This window comes from Camarhynchus parvulus, chromosome 18, assembly GCF_901933205.1.
Source record: "Camarhynchus parvulus chromosome 18, STF_HiC, whole genome shotgun sequence".
In the NCBI taxonomy this organism is placed as follows: Eukaryota; Metazoa; Chordata; class Aves; order Passeriformes; family Thraupidae; genus Camarhynchus; species Camarhynchus parvulus.
Genome location: NC_044588.1, coordinates 3,620,551 through 3,638,729, shown reverse-complemented (window position 1 = coordinate 3,638,729; position 18,179 = coordinate 3,620,551). Strand labels below are relative to the sequence as shown.

Below are 18,179 nucleotides of genomic sequence, written 5' to 3'. Positions count from 1 at the left end.
AGTCTGTGCAGGGCACAGTGTGGGGACACTGGTGCTGCTCCTGCAGGGCTGCTGCCAGCAGTGGTGCTGGCACCTGCAGCTGTGCCAAGGGCAGCCAGAGCCCTGCCCTGTGCCCTGCCCTGGGTGCTGTGGTTTCATTTCTCCTTACCCAGCCAGCTTCCCTCCAGAGCAGCTGCAGAGCAGCCCCAAATCCATGGGGTGCTGATGGGAGATAGGAGTGCTCTGCTTCCTCCAGCTTTCAGCACAGCCCATGGCAGGTGGGAATGTGAAAATCCCTGTTCCAACACTTTGGCTGAACCCAGCTCCAGTGGCCTGGGGGAAAGGGAACAGCTCCCCCCAAACCTCTGTGCACACCACAGTGGCATCAGCACCCTGCAGGAGCAGCACCTGATCCCAGGGAATGCCACCCAAACCTGGGGCAAGGCTGGCCCCAGCAGCAGCCCTGGGGATCCCACAGGATCCCACACTGCTCAGGAGGAATGCTCAGCTCTCTCCTGATTCTCCTCTGTGAGGAGCAGGCAGTGCCTCAGACCCCTGGGATGAAGCTGAAGATGAAGATGAAGATGAAGATGAAGATGAAGATGGGAGGAGGTGGTGCTGCAAGGGATGAAGCACACACAAACTTCAGCCCTAATAAGCCCACGCATGGCCATGGGTGACATGGACAGTCACAACCATCCCCGTGGGAAGGGACCCATAAGGATGTCACCAGCTCTCAGAGCTGCACAAGCCCTGTCTGTGTGTCCCCTCTGCCTGGTGTGTGCAGTGGGGAATTCAGACAACAACACCTCTGAGTCACATCCAGCAGAGCGAGGGACTTCCATGGATGAGCATTTCAGCAGCTGCCAAAGGATGCAGCCCACAAAACGCAGAATTCCATCTTTGTCCATCTCCAACAGCCTGACAGGCACCAGGACCAAAGCCTCTCACTCCCTCTCACCTTCCTTTCCTTAACTCCTTTTCCACCCAGCAACTTGACTTCACAGGTGGCCCAAGCCTCCCTTCCACTCCTCCCATCACACCACCTCAAGCACTGTCAAATCCTAAAAACCACTCAGGGAAGCTGCAAGAAACAGAGGCAAAGCTCAGGGAAATCCTAGAGGTGCCCTCCTAAAGGACTTGGTTTTCTGCTCCTCGGGGTCACTGGAGCTGGGGTTGCATCCCTGGTGGTTTCCAGCAGTGGATGGCCACATGCTCCTGCTGCTCTGGGAAAGATGTGAGGGTGATGGAGATCCCACAGAGCAGCAGAGGCCCCTGGAGCCTCATGGCCTCCCCCCTTCCCCTGTATCAGGAGAAATCCCAGCACTGGAGCTCTGGACAGTCAGTGCACCCCATAAACCCTCGTTCTCCCTCTGCCAAGAGCTTCCCTGCCTCCCCATCCCAGAGCCTGCTCTCTTCCCTGCTTATCTCAAACCAGGAAATCCACAGGAGCTGCAGGCCAGGGAAGCTGTCAGGAAAGAGCCTCCAGCCCTGGCTGGGCTTTTTTTTTTTTTACAAGGAACTTTTCATTTTGCTGCCACTTTGTTTTCAGCCCTCGCCTGTCTTCCTGCAGTGGGAGTTTGCTGGGATCAAAACTGGAGAAAAGCTCTTGGAATTCACCCTGGGAACAAAAGGGCTTTTGTGCAGGAGGATTTGGAGGATGAGGCTGCTTTTGCTGCCCCTACCTCTGTGTCTGTTCTCCTGTGCCAAAGAGCACCTGGCAGGAGGTGGGCACAGCAGGGACACCCCCCACACCTGCAGCAGTGCCAAAGCAGCACATTTATGCTCCATTGTCACAGACACATTCTATGAAATGTAAACATTGATTATCTGCTGCTGTGGAATGCAACAGGTGCATCTGTGATTGGTCTCATGTGGTTGTTTTTAATTAATGACCAATCACAGCCCAGCTGGCTCGGACTCGCTGGTCAGTCACAAGATTTTATTATCATTCCTTTCCTTTCCTGCCTTCTGATGAAATCCTTTCTTCTATTCTTTTAATATAGTTTTAGTATATAATTCTCTTTTAATATAATATATATCATAAAATAATAAATCAGCCTTCGGAAACATGGAGCCAAGATTCTCACCTCTTCCCCCGGACCCCTGTGAACACCACCACAGGCAAGTGCTGAGCCTGAAGGGGTCAGGAGGATTAAACCCGGGAAAAGCAGAAAAGCAGGGCTTGGATATCACAAGGGTGTGACTGGGTCAGGAAGGGCTCACCTGGGGAGCCCCTCTGGGCTGTCACTGTCCCCACAGTAGCGTGCACAGAGATTTAAGCTCCAGCTCCTAAAGTAGCCCCATTTCCCCCCCAGAGATGCTTCTGCTCACTGAGCACCTTCCCTGGTTTTTATTCCCTTTTTTTTTATTCCCCTGTCCTGGTGCCATCACTCTCCCAGCAGGCTGGCACTAAATCCCACCAGGGTAATGTGAGGTGCAGTTTTATTTCTGTTCCCAGGGGCTCCTGCCACAGGAGCTTTGTTTTGCCAAGCACAGATTGGGTTTGTTCAGCATATTGTAAATTTGGGCATTTCAACTGATCTGCCAGCAGATATCTCCTGAGGATGCTCTGCATGTAAAAATTTTCTGCTCACAAGTAAAGACACCTTGGGATAAAATGGGAGAGAAGTGCCCATTGATTTGGTCATTCTGTGAGTTATTAAATATCAATAACTTTTAGAGCCAAATGGGAATACCCATGGAAACAGAGGGATGTGCCACAAGCCGTTTCTTTATGGAGCAGCTTCACCTTCTGCAGAAGGCCCTGATGAGCAGGAGAGCTGTGTTAATCCATGTGCAGGTCAGAAATTAGGTGGCAACTCTGCCCAGAGTTTTCCTTCATGAGAGGAACACACAGCAGCTCTGGCACGGCAGGGAAGGATCTGCCTCCTTGCATTCTGTCATTGGGAATTCTGGGAAAGCTTCAGCCAAACATTGTGATTCAATTTCAACATGTGAAGGTCAAAGCTTTGATTATCCTGACTTTGTGCCACACCATCACACAGCTCTCTTGCTGTTCTGTAATGATGCAAGAGCTTACTTGCATAAAGAATCATATTTAATAACTGAGATGTAAAAACAAGCAAGTAACCTCTTGCTTACTAAAATTGCTTTTCAGTAAGCAATTTTAACCTTTTTTTTAAAGCAAATTTAAAGTTCTGACCAGTGCAGAGGGGAGGAACCAACTCCTGCTCCCTCTGCTGGCAATGCCTCCAGCAAACCTGGAGGTCCCACTTTAAAACCACCCATGGCTGGGGGAGCCAGGGGAACTGCGGAAAACCCAAAAAACCAAAGCTGTGACCCCTCTGTGGGGCATTTAAAACCACCCAGGTGCACCATTGCTGGTGGAAGCCATGGAAACTGCAGAAAACCAAAGCTCTGAAACTTCTGTGGGACCGGTTTTACAACCACCCAGGAACATCATTGCTGGGAGAAGCCACAGGAGCAGCAGAAAACCCATAAAACCAAAGCTGTGACCCCTCTGTGGGGCATTTAAAAACACCCAGGTGCACCATTGCTGGGGGAAGCCATAGGAACTGCAGAAAACCAAAGCTGTGACCCCTCTGTGGGGCATTTAAAAACACCCAGGAACACCATTGCTGGTGGAAGCCATAGGAACTGCAGAAAATCAAATCTGTGACCCCTCTGTGGGACCTGTTTTAAAAACACCCAGGAGCACCATTGCTGGGGGAAGCCATAGGAACTGCAGAAAACCAAAGCTGTGACTCCTCTGTGTGGCATTTAAAAACACCCAGGAACACCATTGCTGGGGGAAGCCAGAGGAACTGCAGAAAACCCAGAAAACCAAAGCTGTGACCCCTCTGTGGGGCACTTTAAAAACGCCATTGCTGGTGGAAGCCACAGGAACTGCAGAAAACCAAAGCTGTGACCCCTCTGTGTCCTGACCCACAGCTCTGGGCGCTGCCCCAGCTCCTGGCAAGCACTGCCCTCCTGTTTATTGCCAGCAGCCACCAAGGCTGCTCCAGGAGCCCAGGGGCACACAGGGCCAAGCACTGGAGCTGCTCCACCACCACCAGCAGCTCTGGGTGCTGCTGGCACAGGAGGGAGCTCCAGGAGCTCCAGGCTGAGCAGGGCAAGGTGGATGCAGCTTCCAGGGAAGCTTTTTCAAGTTCAGACCTGTTTAAGGCAGAGGTCAAGAGAACACGACCTGCCAGCCACCTCCTTCACTGCTGTTCCAGCCAGCAGCTTGGCTTGGCCCAAGCCTGCCCTCCACTCCTCCCAGCACATCATCTCAAATGCCCTCAAATCCTAAAAACAACCTGAGCTGGAAGGGATCCATCAGGAACCCTTCAGGGTTATCCAGTCCAGCTCCTGGCCCTGCACAGACACCCCAAAATCCCACCCTGGGCATCCCTAGGGGTGGTGTCCAAACTCTCCTGGAGCTCTGGCAGCCTCAGGCTGTGCCCATTCCCTGGGGGAAGAACCTGCTCCTAAAACCCATCCCAATGCCCTGGCACAGCCCCAGCACTGCCTTGTCCCTGTCCCAGAGAGCAGAGGCTGGAGCTGCACCCAGGGCACAAGCTGGAATTGCTGACATCTCTCCTCACCCTCCTCCAGGCTGAGGAAGGCACATTTGCTTGTCTGGCACAGAAAGAACACAAGGCATTTATAAAGGACAAAAGCCTTTCCCCAGGTTTTCTCATGCAGTTTTATCTCAATTTGGAAAACACACTGAAGAAATGCACGACAGCACTGTGACAGACTTGTGACAGCAACTCTTGTCCTCCCAATAAAGTGACACAAGTGGGCAGGCTTTTTTTTTCTCTCTCTACATATATCCACATGGATCAAAGCCCATCAGGTCACATCTCTAAAGCAGAAGCTGAAAACACAAACTTCCCTTTAGGAGCCTTTCTGCCAAAGCCTCCACAGAACTGCCCATGTGAGGTTTGAGACTGTAGTTTCACTTACACACTCCCAAAAAGGAGACTGCTTCCCATGAGCAGATAAGCAGAATTGGGAAAAAAGGAAAGCAGAAACAGGGAGGAAAAAAGGAACCGAGAGAAGCAGGATAAAATAAATCATCAACACAGATCCATAATGTCCATCCCACTTAGCAACCAGGACAAAATACATCCCAACCTTGTAAATTCTTTTATGGGTGTGCTCAACCCCAACCAAGCACATTCAGTCCCATGCAAAAGGACTCAGATGTTCTGAGTTTACCACGTGCACTTTCAGGATGAAGACATGAAAAAAAAAAAAATCCTATTTAGCCTCTCCATTAAGGGAAAAGAAAAAAATTCTTCAGCCCCTACTGCTCCAAACAGGGCCCTGCTCTGCATCAGCCCTGAGTGAACCTCAGGATTGCTCCTGCCTTTCTGCTGTGGCAATGCCATTTTTAAAAAAAAAACCTTTTAAAAACCTTTTTAAAGCAAACTGCTGGAAAAGCAGCCCCCCTTGGCAGGAGATGCTCACACAGGATGGCCCCTAAATGAGATTATCCGAGGTAAAGAGAGGCTGGAAGTGCTGGCATTGTTCTGGCTCTGTGCAGGAAGAGCCAGAGGAGAAATTCTCTCCTACTGCAGGAAGCTGTTCCAGCCCCTTATCAGACAGAAAGCTCCTGATTTCTTGCAGGGGAAGCACCAAATGTTTTTGAGGGGAAGGAAAAAAAAAAGAAAGGAAAAGAAAAAAAAGGCATGGCTGGCTCTAAAGGAAAAAAAAAAGGAATGGCTGGTTTCTTGTAAGTCTCTTCTGAATTTACTTGATTTTAAATGTCTGTGTAGAAGACATATTTATTTTCTAGAATTTTAGATCCTGCTGAAGAATTAAAACTCCACTTCCAAGATATATTTTTTGTCATAGCGTTCTCTTGCATTTCAAGCTAAACTCGCCTTGGCCAGAGGCTTATTTGTCTCTCCTAAAGTGAACTTCACATTGTATCCTGGATAGCATTTTACATCAACCTTTCACACATACAGACAAATACAAAAACATGCACGAAGCGACCTCAAAGCTTCCCAAAATTCTTTCACCAACCCATTTGCTCGCTGCACAAAGGTACCTTAAGCATTTCCTATTCTTGTCTCAGTAAATGGCCTGATGACAGGAATGGAGCTGAAGTCACACTGGGAGGAAGCCTGAGGTCAGCCCAGCTCAGGTGGCTCTGAGCAAGGGGACATTGCCTGGGCACATTCCCCTGTTGTCACCCCACAGGGACAGCCAGGGGATGGGCTCCTCCTCTGTGCCAAACAATGCGAATTCAGCCTTGTCTCACTTCACAGAACCACAGAATGAGCCAGGCTGGAAAAGACCTTTGAGCTCATCAAGCCCAACCCATGACCCAACACCTCCTCATCAACTAAACCATGGCACTGAGTGTGACATGTGACATGTGACAGGACAGTGACCCCACCACCTCCCTGGGCAGGTGATCCCAGTGCCCAATCCCTCTTTCAGTGAAGGATTTTTTTCATTTGTTGCCTCCAGCAATCAACTTGTTTCTCACCATCTCTGAAAGCAGCATCTGTGTCACCCTCCCCAACTGCCAGGGGCTATTTTGGGCTCTCCCTCCAGTCGGGGGCTGCTTTGGGATGTGGGATGTCCTTCCCTGCAATGCACAATCTGCTCTTTTGCTTCATTTATAAAACTGATTGCTTGGCAGGGACCCAAAGTTTTCTGTAGATATGTTCCAGAGTTTTATTAGCAATGAGCAAATTGCTGGTGTCCTTGGGAAAGGTAAGGAAGTCAGAGCCTCTGTTATTTGCCTTTATTTTTTTCTAGAAGGTCTCTCCTAAAGGAGAATTCCATGTCACAGAGCAGAGCTCACTGGCTGCACAAGGACCTGTAGATGTGATGGTTGTCTTGGCATATTCCATAGACACCTAAAAAACTTAGATTTTAACTCTGTTCACCATTTTATGCCTTATTTCAGCCAAGAACTCCTTGTCTCAGCCTGGTTTCTCCTGGTAGGCTGCTAAGGGATTGTGGTTTCCATCTCTTAGGAGTTAAAAAGCAGAAAAACACTTTGGAACAGGTCAAACCCCAACAGTATTAGAGCACTGCCTTTCTTCTCCTTTAATAGGCTACTCTGACAGCCCTCTGCTTGTTAAATGAGAGAAAAATCTGTGGGCAAGCAGTGAAGGTCAATCTTGTGGTTTTTGAAAGCATTTAATTAACACAGTTAAGCACCAAGGTCTGCTTGGGAGGGAACTTCTGCATTAACCAGCAGCATCTTTCTCTTCAGAGAAGCAAACCTGGGACTGAGTGCAGGATTTATGCTCATCTCCCCATCCCAAACCTCAGTGCTGCTCAGATTCGGCTGCAGCAGCTTCCCTGTCCTGTTGCTGCTGCCAAAACTGTGAGGAGATGATGGTCAGAGCTGTGTCTGCACCTCTGGCCAGACCCTGACCTGCTTCTGCAGGGTTTGGGGTGACCCTGCACCCCCAGGGCTGTGCCTTGGACTTCTGCTCCAGGCCTTTTGGTCAAGTGCTTAAACAAATCTAATTCTGGGGTTTTGGCATTTTAATGACAGCATGTAAAGTCCCTGTCTCTTCCTTGAGCTGCTCTCAGCTCCTACAGGTGGCTCCTCTCCTTGGATAAAACTAAATATCTCACATTTGTGCCTTAACCCTGGGCAGTGACACGCACAAACCCCACGGTCACAGGCTGACAGCTCCTTTCTGAAAGGTCACAGCATCAGCTGCTTGAGAGGAGAAATCAATCCCAGCCCTCACAAAGCCAGACTGGCTTTTATTTCTTCCTACTTTTTGCAGCACTGGAGACCCTCATTGCAGGCAATTAAAGCAGCCCTAGGAAAAAGGGGCAGCGCTGAAATCCAAGCTGGGAAGTGTGGCTGGGACTCCAGGGCTGGAGAGGTGCCCTGCAAGGAGCAGGAGCCGTGCCCAGGGCTGTGCCTGGGGCTGCCCAAACCAACCCTGAGGGCAGAGCTGCTGCCAGAAACACCTTCTGAGCCCGTGTGCCCTTTTTGGCAGGGATTTTGGCAGGGATTGTGGCAGGGATTGTGGCAGGGATTGTGGCAGGGATTGTGGCAGGAATTGTGGCAGGGATTGTGGCAGGGATTGTGGCAGGGATTTTGGCAGGGATTGTGGCAGGGATTGTGGCAGGGATTGTGGCAGGGATTGTGGCAGGGATTGTGGCAGGGATTTTGGCAGGAATTGTGGCAGGGATTGTGGCAGGGATTGTGGCAGGGATTGTGGCAGGGATTGTGGCAGGGATTGTGGCAGGGATTTTGGCAGGGATTGTGGCAGGGATTGTGGCAGGGATTGTGGCAGGGATTGTGGCAGGAATTGTGGCAGGGATTGTTCCCCTCCTACCTGCAGGAACTCGAGGCAGTCACTGCAGCGGGCTCTGCCTGGGGCTGCTGCACACCAAAGATGTGAGGGCAGACAGAACAGAGCAAATCCAGGGGAAAATCACCCAATCAGGGAATGGGAAGAGGCCTTAAAGCTCATCTCACACCTTCCACTGTCCCAAATTGCTCAAAACCCTGTCCAACCTGGCCTTGGACACTTCCAGGCAGCCACAGCCTCTCTGGGCACCCTGTGCTTTCTGCTTTTGAACTCCTAAGAGATGGAAACCACAATCCCTTAACAGCCTACCAGGAGAAACCAGGCTGAGACAAGGAGTTCTTGGCTGAAAGAAGGCATAAAATAGTGAATGGAGTTAAAATTTAAGTTTTTTAATATCTATGGAATATGCCAAGACAACCATCATATCTACAGGTCCTTGTGCCTCGCCACCCTCACAGGAAGTAATTTTCTCTTAATATCTAATCCAAACCTACTTTTAAAAGTCAGTAATCAATGCTGGGTTTGCCTTTATAAAATATTCTTTCTCCCTTCCCTTTTGGTTCTTCGGGAAAGGTTTATCTTTGCTGGATTGGGCCTTCCATCACTTCAGAGCTCTCAGAACAGCAAAAGACTTTTGAGTCATTTTCTATACCTGACCTTGAACTACTGCAGAAGCATTCACAGAGGAATGACAGCACAAAGAGGAGCTGTAATTTTTATAACTTGTTGCTTGAGTGTGGAATAAACCCTGTGAAAAGGCAGGAGTGAGGCAGTCAGGGATCAGCCCCACTGCAGGAGGAGCACAGGCACAAAAACCACCAGGCCTGGGACTTGCACACAGCAGCCACACCATGCTCTGGGGCCATTTGGCACTGATAAGCATTTTTCATTGAGTGCAATTACATATTTTTGTTTAGAAAAAAAGATTCTCCTTCAGAAGCAGCTCCCAAGTCCGTGCTGATTCAGCCTTCATTAAAGGCCTCTTCTTGCAGACACAGTCAAGTGTTGACTCCTGCACTGATTTTCTATTGCTGCCTTATCTTTGGCATCTCATCTGCAACTTCTGCTGGGTTTTTTTCTTCCTTTTTGGTTTTTTTTTTCATCTGAATGCAGTAAAAGTGGCTCCAGTTCTTCTCACGATTTTTGATCTGCCTGGGTGCAGGCTAAGAAAACCCAGCCTTGATGATAAAATTGCTAAGTAGGCTAACAAAACAGCACCAGCAAGAAACTGGATCAGCTCAGCTCTGCGCAGTTTTCCTGCTAAAGTAGGGGGAAAAAAATGCTTTTTCTCTTACAAATCTGAAACCCTACCCCAGCTGCAGAGGTTGTTTGCATTGGGCTTCACAGGACTCGGATTCTGCAGCCCAAAAAGCCACAGGCACTGCTCCAACAACAACTGGGGGATGCAGCCAGAGCAGCTCCTACCCCTGAGCCTCCTCTGATGCCATCTCTGACCCTGCCCCTCCAAATCCAGGCTCCTGCTGGAGGTTGGGATGCAAATCCAGAGGGATTTTTCACAGCTCTGACAGCACCAGAGGATTCCTGGAGCTCCCACAGAGGATGTGCAGCATCTCTGTGCACCGTGGCCACAGGAAAGACGACTCAGAAATGCTTCAGCACCCCATGGCCTGCTGGGATGAACCCTCTGTGTCTGGAATCCCCAGTTTACAAGGATGGGGAGAGTGGAAGGATGGGTTTAATTCTGGCTTTGAGGCAACACAGAAAGCCCGACAAGCACCAGGCTCAGACTTCCCCTCTCCAAACCGCTTCTCACTCAGCCAAGGCCACTGAGCAGCAGTCAGTTCTCCATTCACACTTGTCAAGTGCAGAATATTGTGGATTTGGAAGACAAAAGCAAAGAAAAAAAAACAAAAAACCCCCAACTTTTTGTGCAATGAGCAGCTATGGAAATTGCACCCAGTGGCCTTCACCACTTGGCCACCACAGACCATAATAGTATCTGAGGAGCTCCAGCCTCCTGGACCTGCCTCCCTGCTACCACTGCTCCAGCTGATAATGCTAATCCCTTCAACTACTCCCAGACAGGCCCTAAGGAAGGGAGCTAATGAACTCCACACGTAATGAAACAGATTTTTATTCTTTTTAATTACAGCTCTGTCCACGTCTCAAACCAAAGGAACACTCCTGCAATTCCTCTGGCCGCTGGAGGCTGACTCAACACTTCATCCAATGATGCTGCCAACGTGTAAATGCTCCCCAAAATGGTCCCCAAAACGTGAGTGACAGCAGGAAGGGACTCCTGGTGAGTAATTCCTGCCCAGAATTGCTTGTGCCACCACTGCCATCTCAGCTGTGACCTGCCCTGTGCCTGCACCCCCTGGCAAGGGCAGAGCTTTGCCTCTGGAGCTGGAGCAGCAGCAGGAATGCAAGTTCATGGGGTGAATCCCTTGGGGCAGGGCTGGGAACCAGCACAATCACCAGGCTAAGGAGCTCTGGGCCTCCAAGTGAGTTTGCAGAGGGCTGGAGAAGCATCCCCACTCCTGCGCTAACAAAACTCCCACACCATTCTTCTTTTTCCTGCTTTTTTCAGGTGTGTTGGTTTTCAGTCCTTTTTGGAGAGGTTTCTAGAGGTGCTGTCACAGCTCTTTTCAGCAAGAGGAAAAGCCCAAGTGACAACAAACACAGGCACTGTTTGGGGGGAAAAGGCAACTTGTTAATCACTTTGTGTATTTTCAACACAAAATCTCAAGCCTGCTGTACCCATGCTCCATGTCAAGTGTCTCATCTCTCCAAATCACTCCTGTGGTTTTCATGGAGCATCATTTGCTTCACCTTAGCAGCTCGTGGATGTGTCAGGGGAGGGAACTGAGCCCTAAGGAAGGCCCCAGGTTTTGGGGACTTAAACACCACAATAAAAAGGAGCACTGAGGAGCCTGGCAGGAGCACCCAGCTCTCTGCTCCCTTCTTCCTGCAACTTAGCACTTTCATTGCTAGAATTGCTCCTAGTTGGAGCTTTTAAATATTAAATATGTCCTGGCTGGCAGCTGCTGGCCTGAGCAGTGGTGTTGGGACATGTAGGGACCTGTTGGGACATGGGGACAGCACAAACATCTCCTGAGGGCAGAGCAGGAGCTCACCCAGGTGTCTCAGCCCTCACCTGGACACAGCTTTGGTTCATGTCCAGCCACTTTTCTGCCCCAACCACATTTTCCTCTTCCCAAGCTGGGTAATTCCTCCAGCCTGGCATTGCAGGAGGTTTTTAAACCTCTTTATAAACATTTGCCCCCCTCTTAACCCAAAGCAGGCACACAGGCACCTCCAGCACTGCGCCTAAACTAACCCAACAGGGCACCCTTAAAAAAAATAAAATTAATTAAGAATAAATCATCAACTCCAGCTGAAATTTGCTGCTAGTCCAGGCTTTGCTAGGCTTGCAGCTGGCTGACCGTGGCACAGCTTTGCTGTGCCCTTGCCAAGTGCCTGTGTCACGGCAGTGTGCGAGTGGGGAGAAGCTGAGGTGGTGCTGATGAGGCAAAATTCACATTGCACAACCCACGGGAGCTGCTTGCAGGTTAATCCTACACCAGCAACAACCTGCCACCTACCTAGGGCTGCGGGAAAAAAAAAACCAAACCAACAACAAGGAATATTTCAGCTTTACAGCTGCTCCACCGAGACTTCTGGCTGGGGAAAACATGAGTGTTTCACATAAAACTCTGGTATTTGGACTAGGTGCAGGGCCTTTGGTCAAAGTCCATAGGGTGCATGCTCAGCCAGCATCACGTGGGACGTGCTGCTCACAATCTCAGCTTCCCTTTGCAGCTGGAGCACTGAAAATTGTGTTTGAAACAAGAGCCTGAGGTTTAGGTGTGAGATCAACAGGCAGCAATACTTGGTTCAAACATCATTTCGGTGTATTTATGAATCAGTGCTCTCCTGGGTACTGCTCCCCCTTCCCTTTTCTTATTGCAATGGAGAAATTTGCATATTTGCAGGTGTTTTCTCCCATGTGGGCTTTGCCAGGGAATAATTCCCCCCGCTGCAAGGATTTGGGGAGACTCCTGAATATATCTGCTGTCACCAGAGCCCAGATTTACAGCCTCAAACTATGCTTGGCTTGAAATGAATATGGACTTCCTCTTTTTTTTTTCCCCCCCGCTTCCAAAATAATATCCTATTAGTCACGACAGCCAAATGGGCTGGATTTGGGCAAAGATTCAACTTCTGAGCTCCCATCAACACCAAGGCCCTGCTGGCCAGAGCAGCCTCCTCTCCAAAGGTGAGGAACAGGCTGCAGGAACCTGCTGTGCTCAGGAAAAGCTGATTTGCTGTGGGTTGCTACATCCAACAAATAATACCAGTCTGCAGCTTGAAAGACAGAATGAACAAGCACAGGGTGAAATGCAGGGGTGTCTTTGACTTCAGGTGAGTTTTGTATTTGGGTGGACCCTCAGGGGCAGGTAAGGTGGCTCAGAGCCACGAGCACAATGCTGGAGGCATCTGCTCATTCCTGCTGCAGAAAAGGCCAGAAGAAAAGCGCTGTTTCTGAGTTTTAACCTTTACAGACTGTGCAGGAAGCAGATCCCGCCTCATTGTTTTGCACAGCACAGGTAAGGTCTCCCTGAAGCAGGTGGGATTCCTTGCAGGGAGTAAGAACAACTCTGCTGCTCACATGTTCCCCCTGCCACGCTGCATCAAAAAAAAAACATTAATCTCTGGCAAATTCTCAGGACAGCTCTGGAAAGGATTCAAAGCAGGGAGAGGGCTCAGCAGCTGGCTGAGGCTCTGGGCTGTACTTTCCAGAGCTGCTGAGGAACCTCCCATGCAACACATGAAAGCTGATCCCAAAACTCAGATTATCCCAAAGAACGACACCTCTGCTGCAAAGCCCAGAGCTGAAACTCCTTCCTGAGCAAAAGCTGGGCCTGAACAGCTGAGCTTGGGAAAGTTATCTGTGCCAGGAATGCAGGCACTGGTGCTGCAGAGAGCGAGGAGGACGGCAAAGGGAGTCAAGAATGATGCCATTCATTGAGATCATGTTTTGTGGGTTGGCTACTTCCATCCTCCCTTTTCCTGGTACCGGGGAGGACGCAGAGGGGGACACTCAGCAGCCCTGCAGGGCCACCAGCGCAGCTCCCTGCCTGTCACCACCTCTGCACGCTCAGCCTTTGCCACCCCCAGGCTTTTTGGGGACCCCCTGTGCCCCCCTGGCAGGGGCAGAGGGCTCTGGGCACCCCCGGGTTCAATCCTGCATTATCAAACCTCCTTGGCTCTTTGCATCGGAAACTTTTACAATTCCCTGCTCGGCTGGAAAAGATGACTGCAGCAAACCCAAATTAGGAATAAATTATACAACAACTTTGCATTTTTTCTTTTACAAAGGAAAACTGTGTGGCAAAGAGCTGTGCAGGCACCTCATTCCCAACGTCCTGCCTTGCAAGGATTATTGTGGAAGGCTTAGTCTGAAAAAATGAATAAATAAATAAATAAACAAATAAACACAACACAAGCTCCAAACCCACTTTGGGACCTGCTCCTGCCGGGCCACACGCTGCCTCTCACCCCCAAAATCCCAAATATGTGTGAGGGCTTCAGGATGCAGCGAGAGTCAAGCTGCAACATCCAACCCGAGCACTTCCAAAAGCTGCATCTGTGTCATGGGCAGGGATTTTCACAATGAATGGCCACAGCTACTCCTCCTTAAAGCTCTCTCCCCTGTTGCATTCCCGCAGCATTTTTGCAATATTAAATTCTCCACCTCCTCCCAGCCTGCCCCCCCGCCCTTGCAAGGGCACGAGGCAGAGGCAGGCCGGAATAAGCAGCGAGTTAAAAAGCAAAGAGCCAGCTCTCTTTGCCACCACCACCACCACGCACGCAGAAATAAATCACTGCTGTCCCCTTCCCAAACCCCCTCCTGCTGCTCCTCAGGCCTCAACTCCTGCCCTTTTGCAGCTCCTCAACGCTCAGCTTTGCCCTTTTGCAACTCCCAAACTCTCACCTTCTGCAGCTCCAAAATTCGTAACTCCTGCCCTATTGCAACTCCTGAATTCTCAACTTTTGCAGCTCCAAAATGCATAATTCCTGCCCTATTGCAACGCCCAAACTCTCAACTTCTGCAGCTCCAAAATTCGTAACTCCTGCCCTATTGCAACTCCTGAATTCTCAACTTTTGCAGCTCCAAAATCCTCAAATCCTGCGGCTCTCAAATGCCCAATTCCTGCCCTTTTGCAATTCCTAAATTTTCAATTTCTGCAGCTCCAAAATGCATAATTCCTGCCCTATTGCAACTCCCAAACTCTCAATTTCTGCAGCTCCAAAATGCACAATTCCTGCCCTTTTGCAACTCCTAAACTCTCAACTTCTGCAGCTTCAAAATACTCAACTCCTGCAGCTCCAAGATGCATAACTCTCGCCCTTTTGCAAATCCTGAATTCTCAACTTGTGCAGCTCCAAAATGCTCAATTCCTGCAGCTCCAAAACACCCAATTCCTGCCCTTTTGCAATTCCTAAATTTTCCATTTCTGCAGCTTCAAAATGCCCAATTCCTGCCCTATTGCAACTCCTAAGTTCTCAACTTCTGCAGCTCCAAAATGCTCAGTTCCTGCAGCTGAAAAATGCATAATTCCTGCAGCTCCAAAATTCATAATTCCTGCCCCTTTGCAGGAAATTCTCAACTTCTCAACTCAAATACTCACCTCCTGCAGCTCCAAAATGCATAATTCCTGCCCCTTTGCAACTCCAACATTCTCAACTTCTGCAGTTCCAAAATGCACAATTCCTGCAGCTCCAAAATGCATAACTCCTCCCCCTTTAGAAATCCTGAATTCTCAACTTCAACAGCTCCAAAATACTCAACTCCTGCAGCTCCAAAATGTCCAATTCCTGCTCTTTTGCAACTAAATTATTAATTTCTGCCCTTCTGCAGCTCCTAAATGCTTCAGTCCTGCAGCTCTTAAATGCTTTAGTCCTGCCTTTCTGCAGCTCCGATATTCATAATTCTAGTCCTTTTGCAACTCCTAAATTCTCAACTTCTGCAGCTCCAAAATGCACAATTCCTGCCCTATTGCAACTCCTAAATTCTCAACTTTTGCAGTTCCAAAATGCACAATTCCTATTGCAACTCTTAAATTCTCAACTTTTGCAGTTCCAAAATGCACAATTCCTGCAGCTCCAAAATGCACAATTCCTGCCCTTTTGCAGCTCCTAAATTCACAACTTCTGCCCTTCTGCAGCTCCTAAACAATTCCTGCAGCTCCAAAATGCTCCCGTTCTTGCAGCTCCGAACTGCTCCATTCGTGCCTTTCTGCGGCTCCCGAATACCCAATTCCTGCACTTCCAAACTGCTCCATTCCTGCCTGTTTTGCACGCTCGGAGCGTGCTGGTGTGACCAAAAGTTACCAAATATTAAAAAAGCGAGAGAGGGGGGAGAGAAATGGGTGGAAAATGATCTCAGCGCTGGCACGAGAACAATACTTTCCCATGGAAACATAGGTACATATTTAATTCCCGGTAACTCCACTCCAGTTTCACCTTTCATCTCCCTCGCGGAGTTGTTTAAAAGTTTGCTTTAACCCCGCGCCGAGCCCCGGCTGCAGCTGCTGCTGCTGCTGCTGCAACACCCCCGGCTCGTTCCGTGCCAAAGGCAGGCGAGGGGCACCGGGAGCTGCGAGCACCGGCGGCTGCACCGGGAGCTGCACTGGGGGTGCAAAGGGAGCTGCACCGGGGGTTGCACCGGGGGCTGCAACGGGAGCTGCACCGGGAGCGGTGACCCCCGGGCAAGGCGGGCGTGCAAACTCGCGGGCACCCGCACCCGTGCGTGCACATGCACACGCACTCGCACGTGCACCCGCACCCGTGCATGCACAAGCATAGCAACATGCACCCGCACCCGTGCATGCACGCGCGCATGGCACGTGCACCCGTGCACGCGCGCTTGCACGCGCGGCTGCGTCGTGCCCGGCTGCGCGTGCACCCGTAAGTTGCACAAGCGAATGCGCGCGCGCGCGCCCGCACCAGCCCCCACCACAACTTGCACGAGCGAGTGCACGCTCGCGCGCAGCCGCGCGCACGAGCGTGCACATGCATGCACGCGCGGCCGTTGCACACGCGCGCACCCACCCGCGGCTGCACGTGCACGCGCGCTCTCTCACCTCGGGGCTGAGACATTGTCCCCCGGCGGGCTGGGGGCAGGGCGCGCGCACACAAAGAGCCGTCCCCCGAGCGCGGCCCCGCCGAGGGGCGAGCCGCCCGGCGCGCTCACAAACACACACACACACACAAAAGATGCGAGCCGCGCGCTCCCCCCCCGGAACGCCGCGCGCGCTCCCGCCTGGGCGGCGCGGGGCTCGGGCCGCGCCGTGCCGGGCCGGACCAGGCCGGGCCGGGCCGGGCGGGGCCGGGGGAGCGGGGGGTCCCTGCGCGGCTGGCGCGGGGCCGGCGCGGCTGCACCTACATGATGGGCCGGGGCGGCCGCCCCGGCCTCCGGCGCGCACGGGGGGGGCACCGCACTGCGCGCGCGCGGCGCCGCCGCGGGGCCTCATGGGAGCTGTAGTCCCGCGGCCTCACATCTCCTGCTGAGGCGCCGGCAGGGGGCGCGGAGAGCGCGGCCGGGTTCGCCCGCTTCAAACCGATTAAAATCCTTTCAAACCGCTTGAAATCGCTTCAAACTGCTTGAAACCGCTTCAAATCACTTCAAACTGCTTGAAACCGCTTCAAACCACTTAAAACTGCTTCAAGTCACTTCAAACCGCTTAAAATTGCTTAAAACTGCTTCAAGTCGCTTCAAACCGCTTCAAATTGCTTAAAACTGCTTCAAGTTGCTTCAAGCCACTTCAAACTGCTTCAAATCACGTCACAGTGCTCTAAAATCACTTCAAATTGCTTCAAATGGCTTCAAATCACTTCAAACCTCTTCAAATCATTTAATATCGCTTTAGGCCGCTTCAAACCGTTTGAAACAGCTTAAAGTCTTGAAATCCCTTCCAACTGCTTCAAATCGCTTGAAACTGCTTCAAATCCTTTCAGACTGTTTTAAACCTCTTCAAATCTCCTCAAATCACTTTGAATCACATCAATTATTGCATCCATCCCTGCACCCCTGCCTGCATCCCTGCCATCAGCAAGTTCTGAATCCATATTTTTAATTTCTGCCCTTGCAGGCAGATCGGATGGAGTGAGCTCACCTTAGGTGTCTGCTAAGGAAGGCAGGAGCCTCCCTTGAAATGAAAAATGTAAACCTCCTCCCTCCAAATGGTTATGATTTTGAAATTAAGGGGCTCTCGGGCAAAGAAATGGGAGCAGGAATAACAGTTGTTTTATTAGAAAAAATAAAAATAAAATAAAAATGCAGAGTGAGACCATGCCCTGCCCCCCTGTGTGTCAGGGGGTGGCACAGCCCCATCCCATGGGGGCTCAGCCCTCCTGCAGTGCCAGCTGTGCTGCTGCTGGAGCAGGGATCCTGCACAAGGGGGGAGTTTTCCTCTGCAGCTCCAGGGCTGCTGCAGATGGGCCTGGGCTCCCTCTGGCAATGCAGGGCAGCAGAAAGCTGCTCCTCTGGCAATGCAGGGGGCAAAGGCTGCTGTGCTGTTCCAGGCTCAGATTGGATCCAGGTAGGAATGCTTGGCTCCTCCCCTGGGCGGAGCATCTCCCCATGGGATGGTGGAATTTGATCAGCCACGCAGGGACACTCACTGGCCATGAACAGAAGATAATCAATAATTAATGGCCCATGAACAGAAGATAATTAATAATTACTGGCCCATGAACAGAAGATAATTAATAATTACTGGTCCATGAACAGAAGATAATTAATAATCAAGGACCCATGAACAGAGGGGAAGGGAAGGGAAGGGAAGGGAAGGGAAGGGAAGGGAAGGGAAGGGAAGGGAAGGGAAGGGAAGGGAAGGGAAGGGAAGGGAAGGGAAGGGAAGGGAAGGGAAGGGAAGGGAAGGGAAGGGAAGGGAA

General features: G+C 50.7%; 1 protein-coding gene across 1 annotated transcript in view; it reads right to left on the bottom strand.

The window, feature by feature from the left end:
- MAP2K6 (mitogen-activated protein kinase kinase 6) overlaps positions 1-16,575 on the bottom strand; it is a 62,256-nt gene extending 45,681 nt beyond the window's left edge. Inside the window, exon 1 of the mRNA XM_030961881.1 lies at positions 16,367-16,575. Within this exon, the coding sequence (XP_030817741.1) occupies positions 16,367-16,382 (16 nt within the window). The 5' untranslated portion in view covers positions 16,383-16,575. The remainder of the gene's footprint in view (positions 1-16,366) is intronic.
- Positions 16,576-18,179: the final 1,604 nt, after the last annotated feature.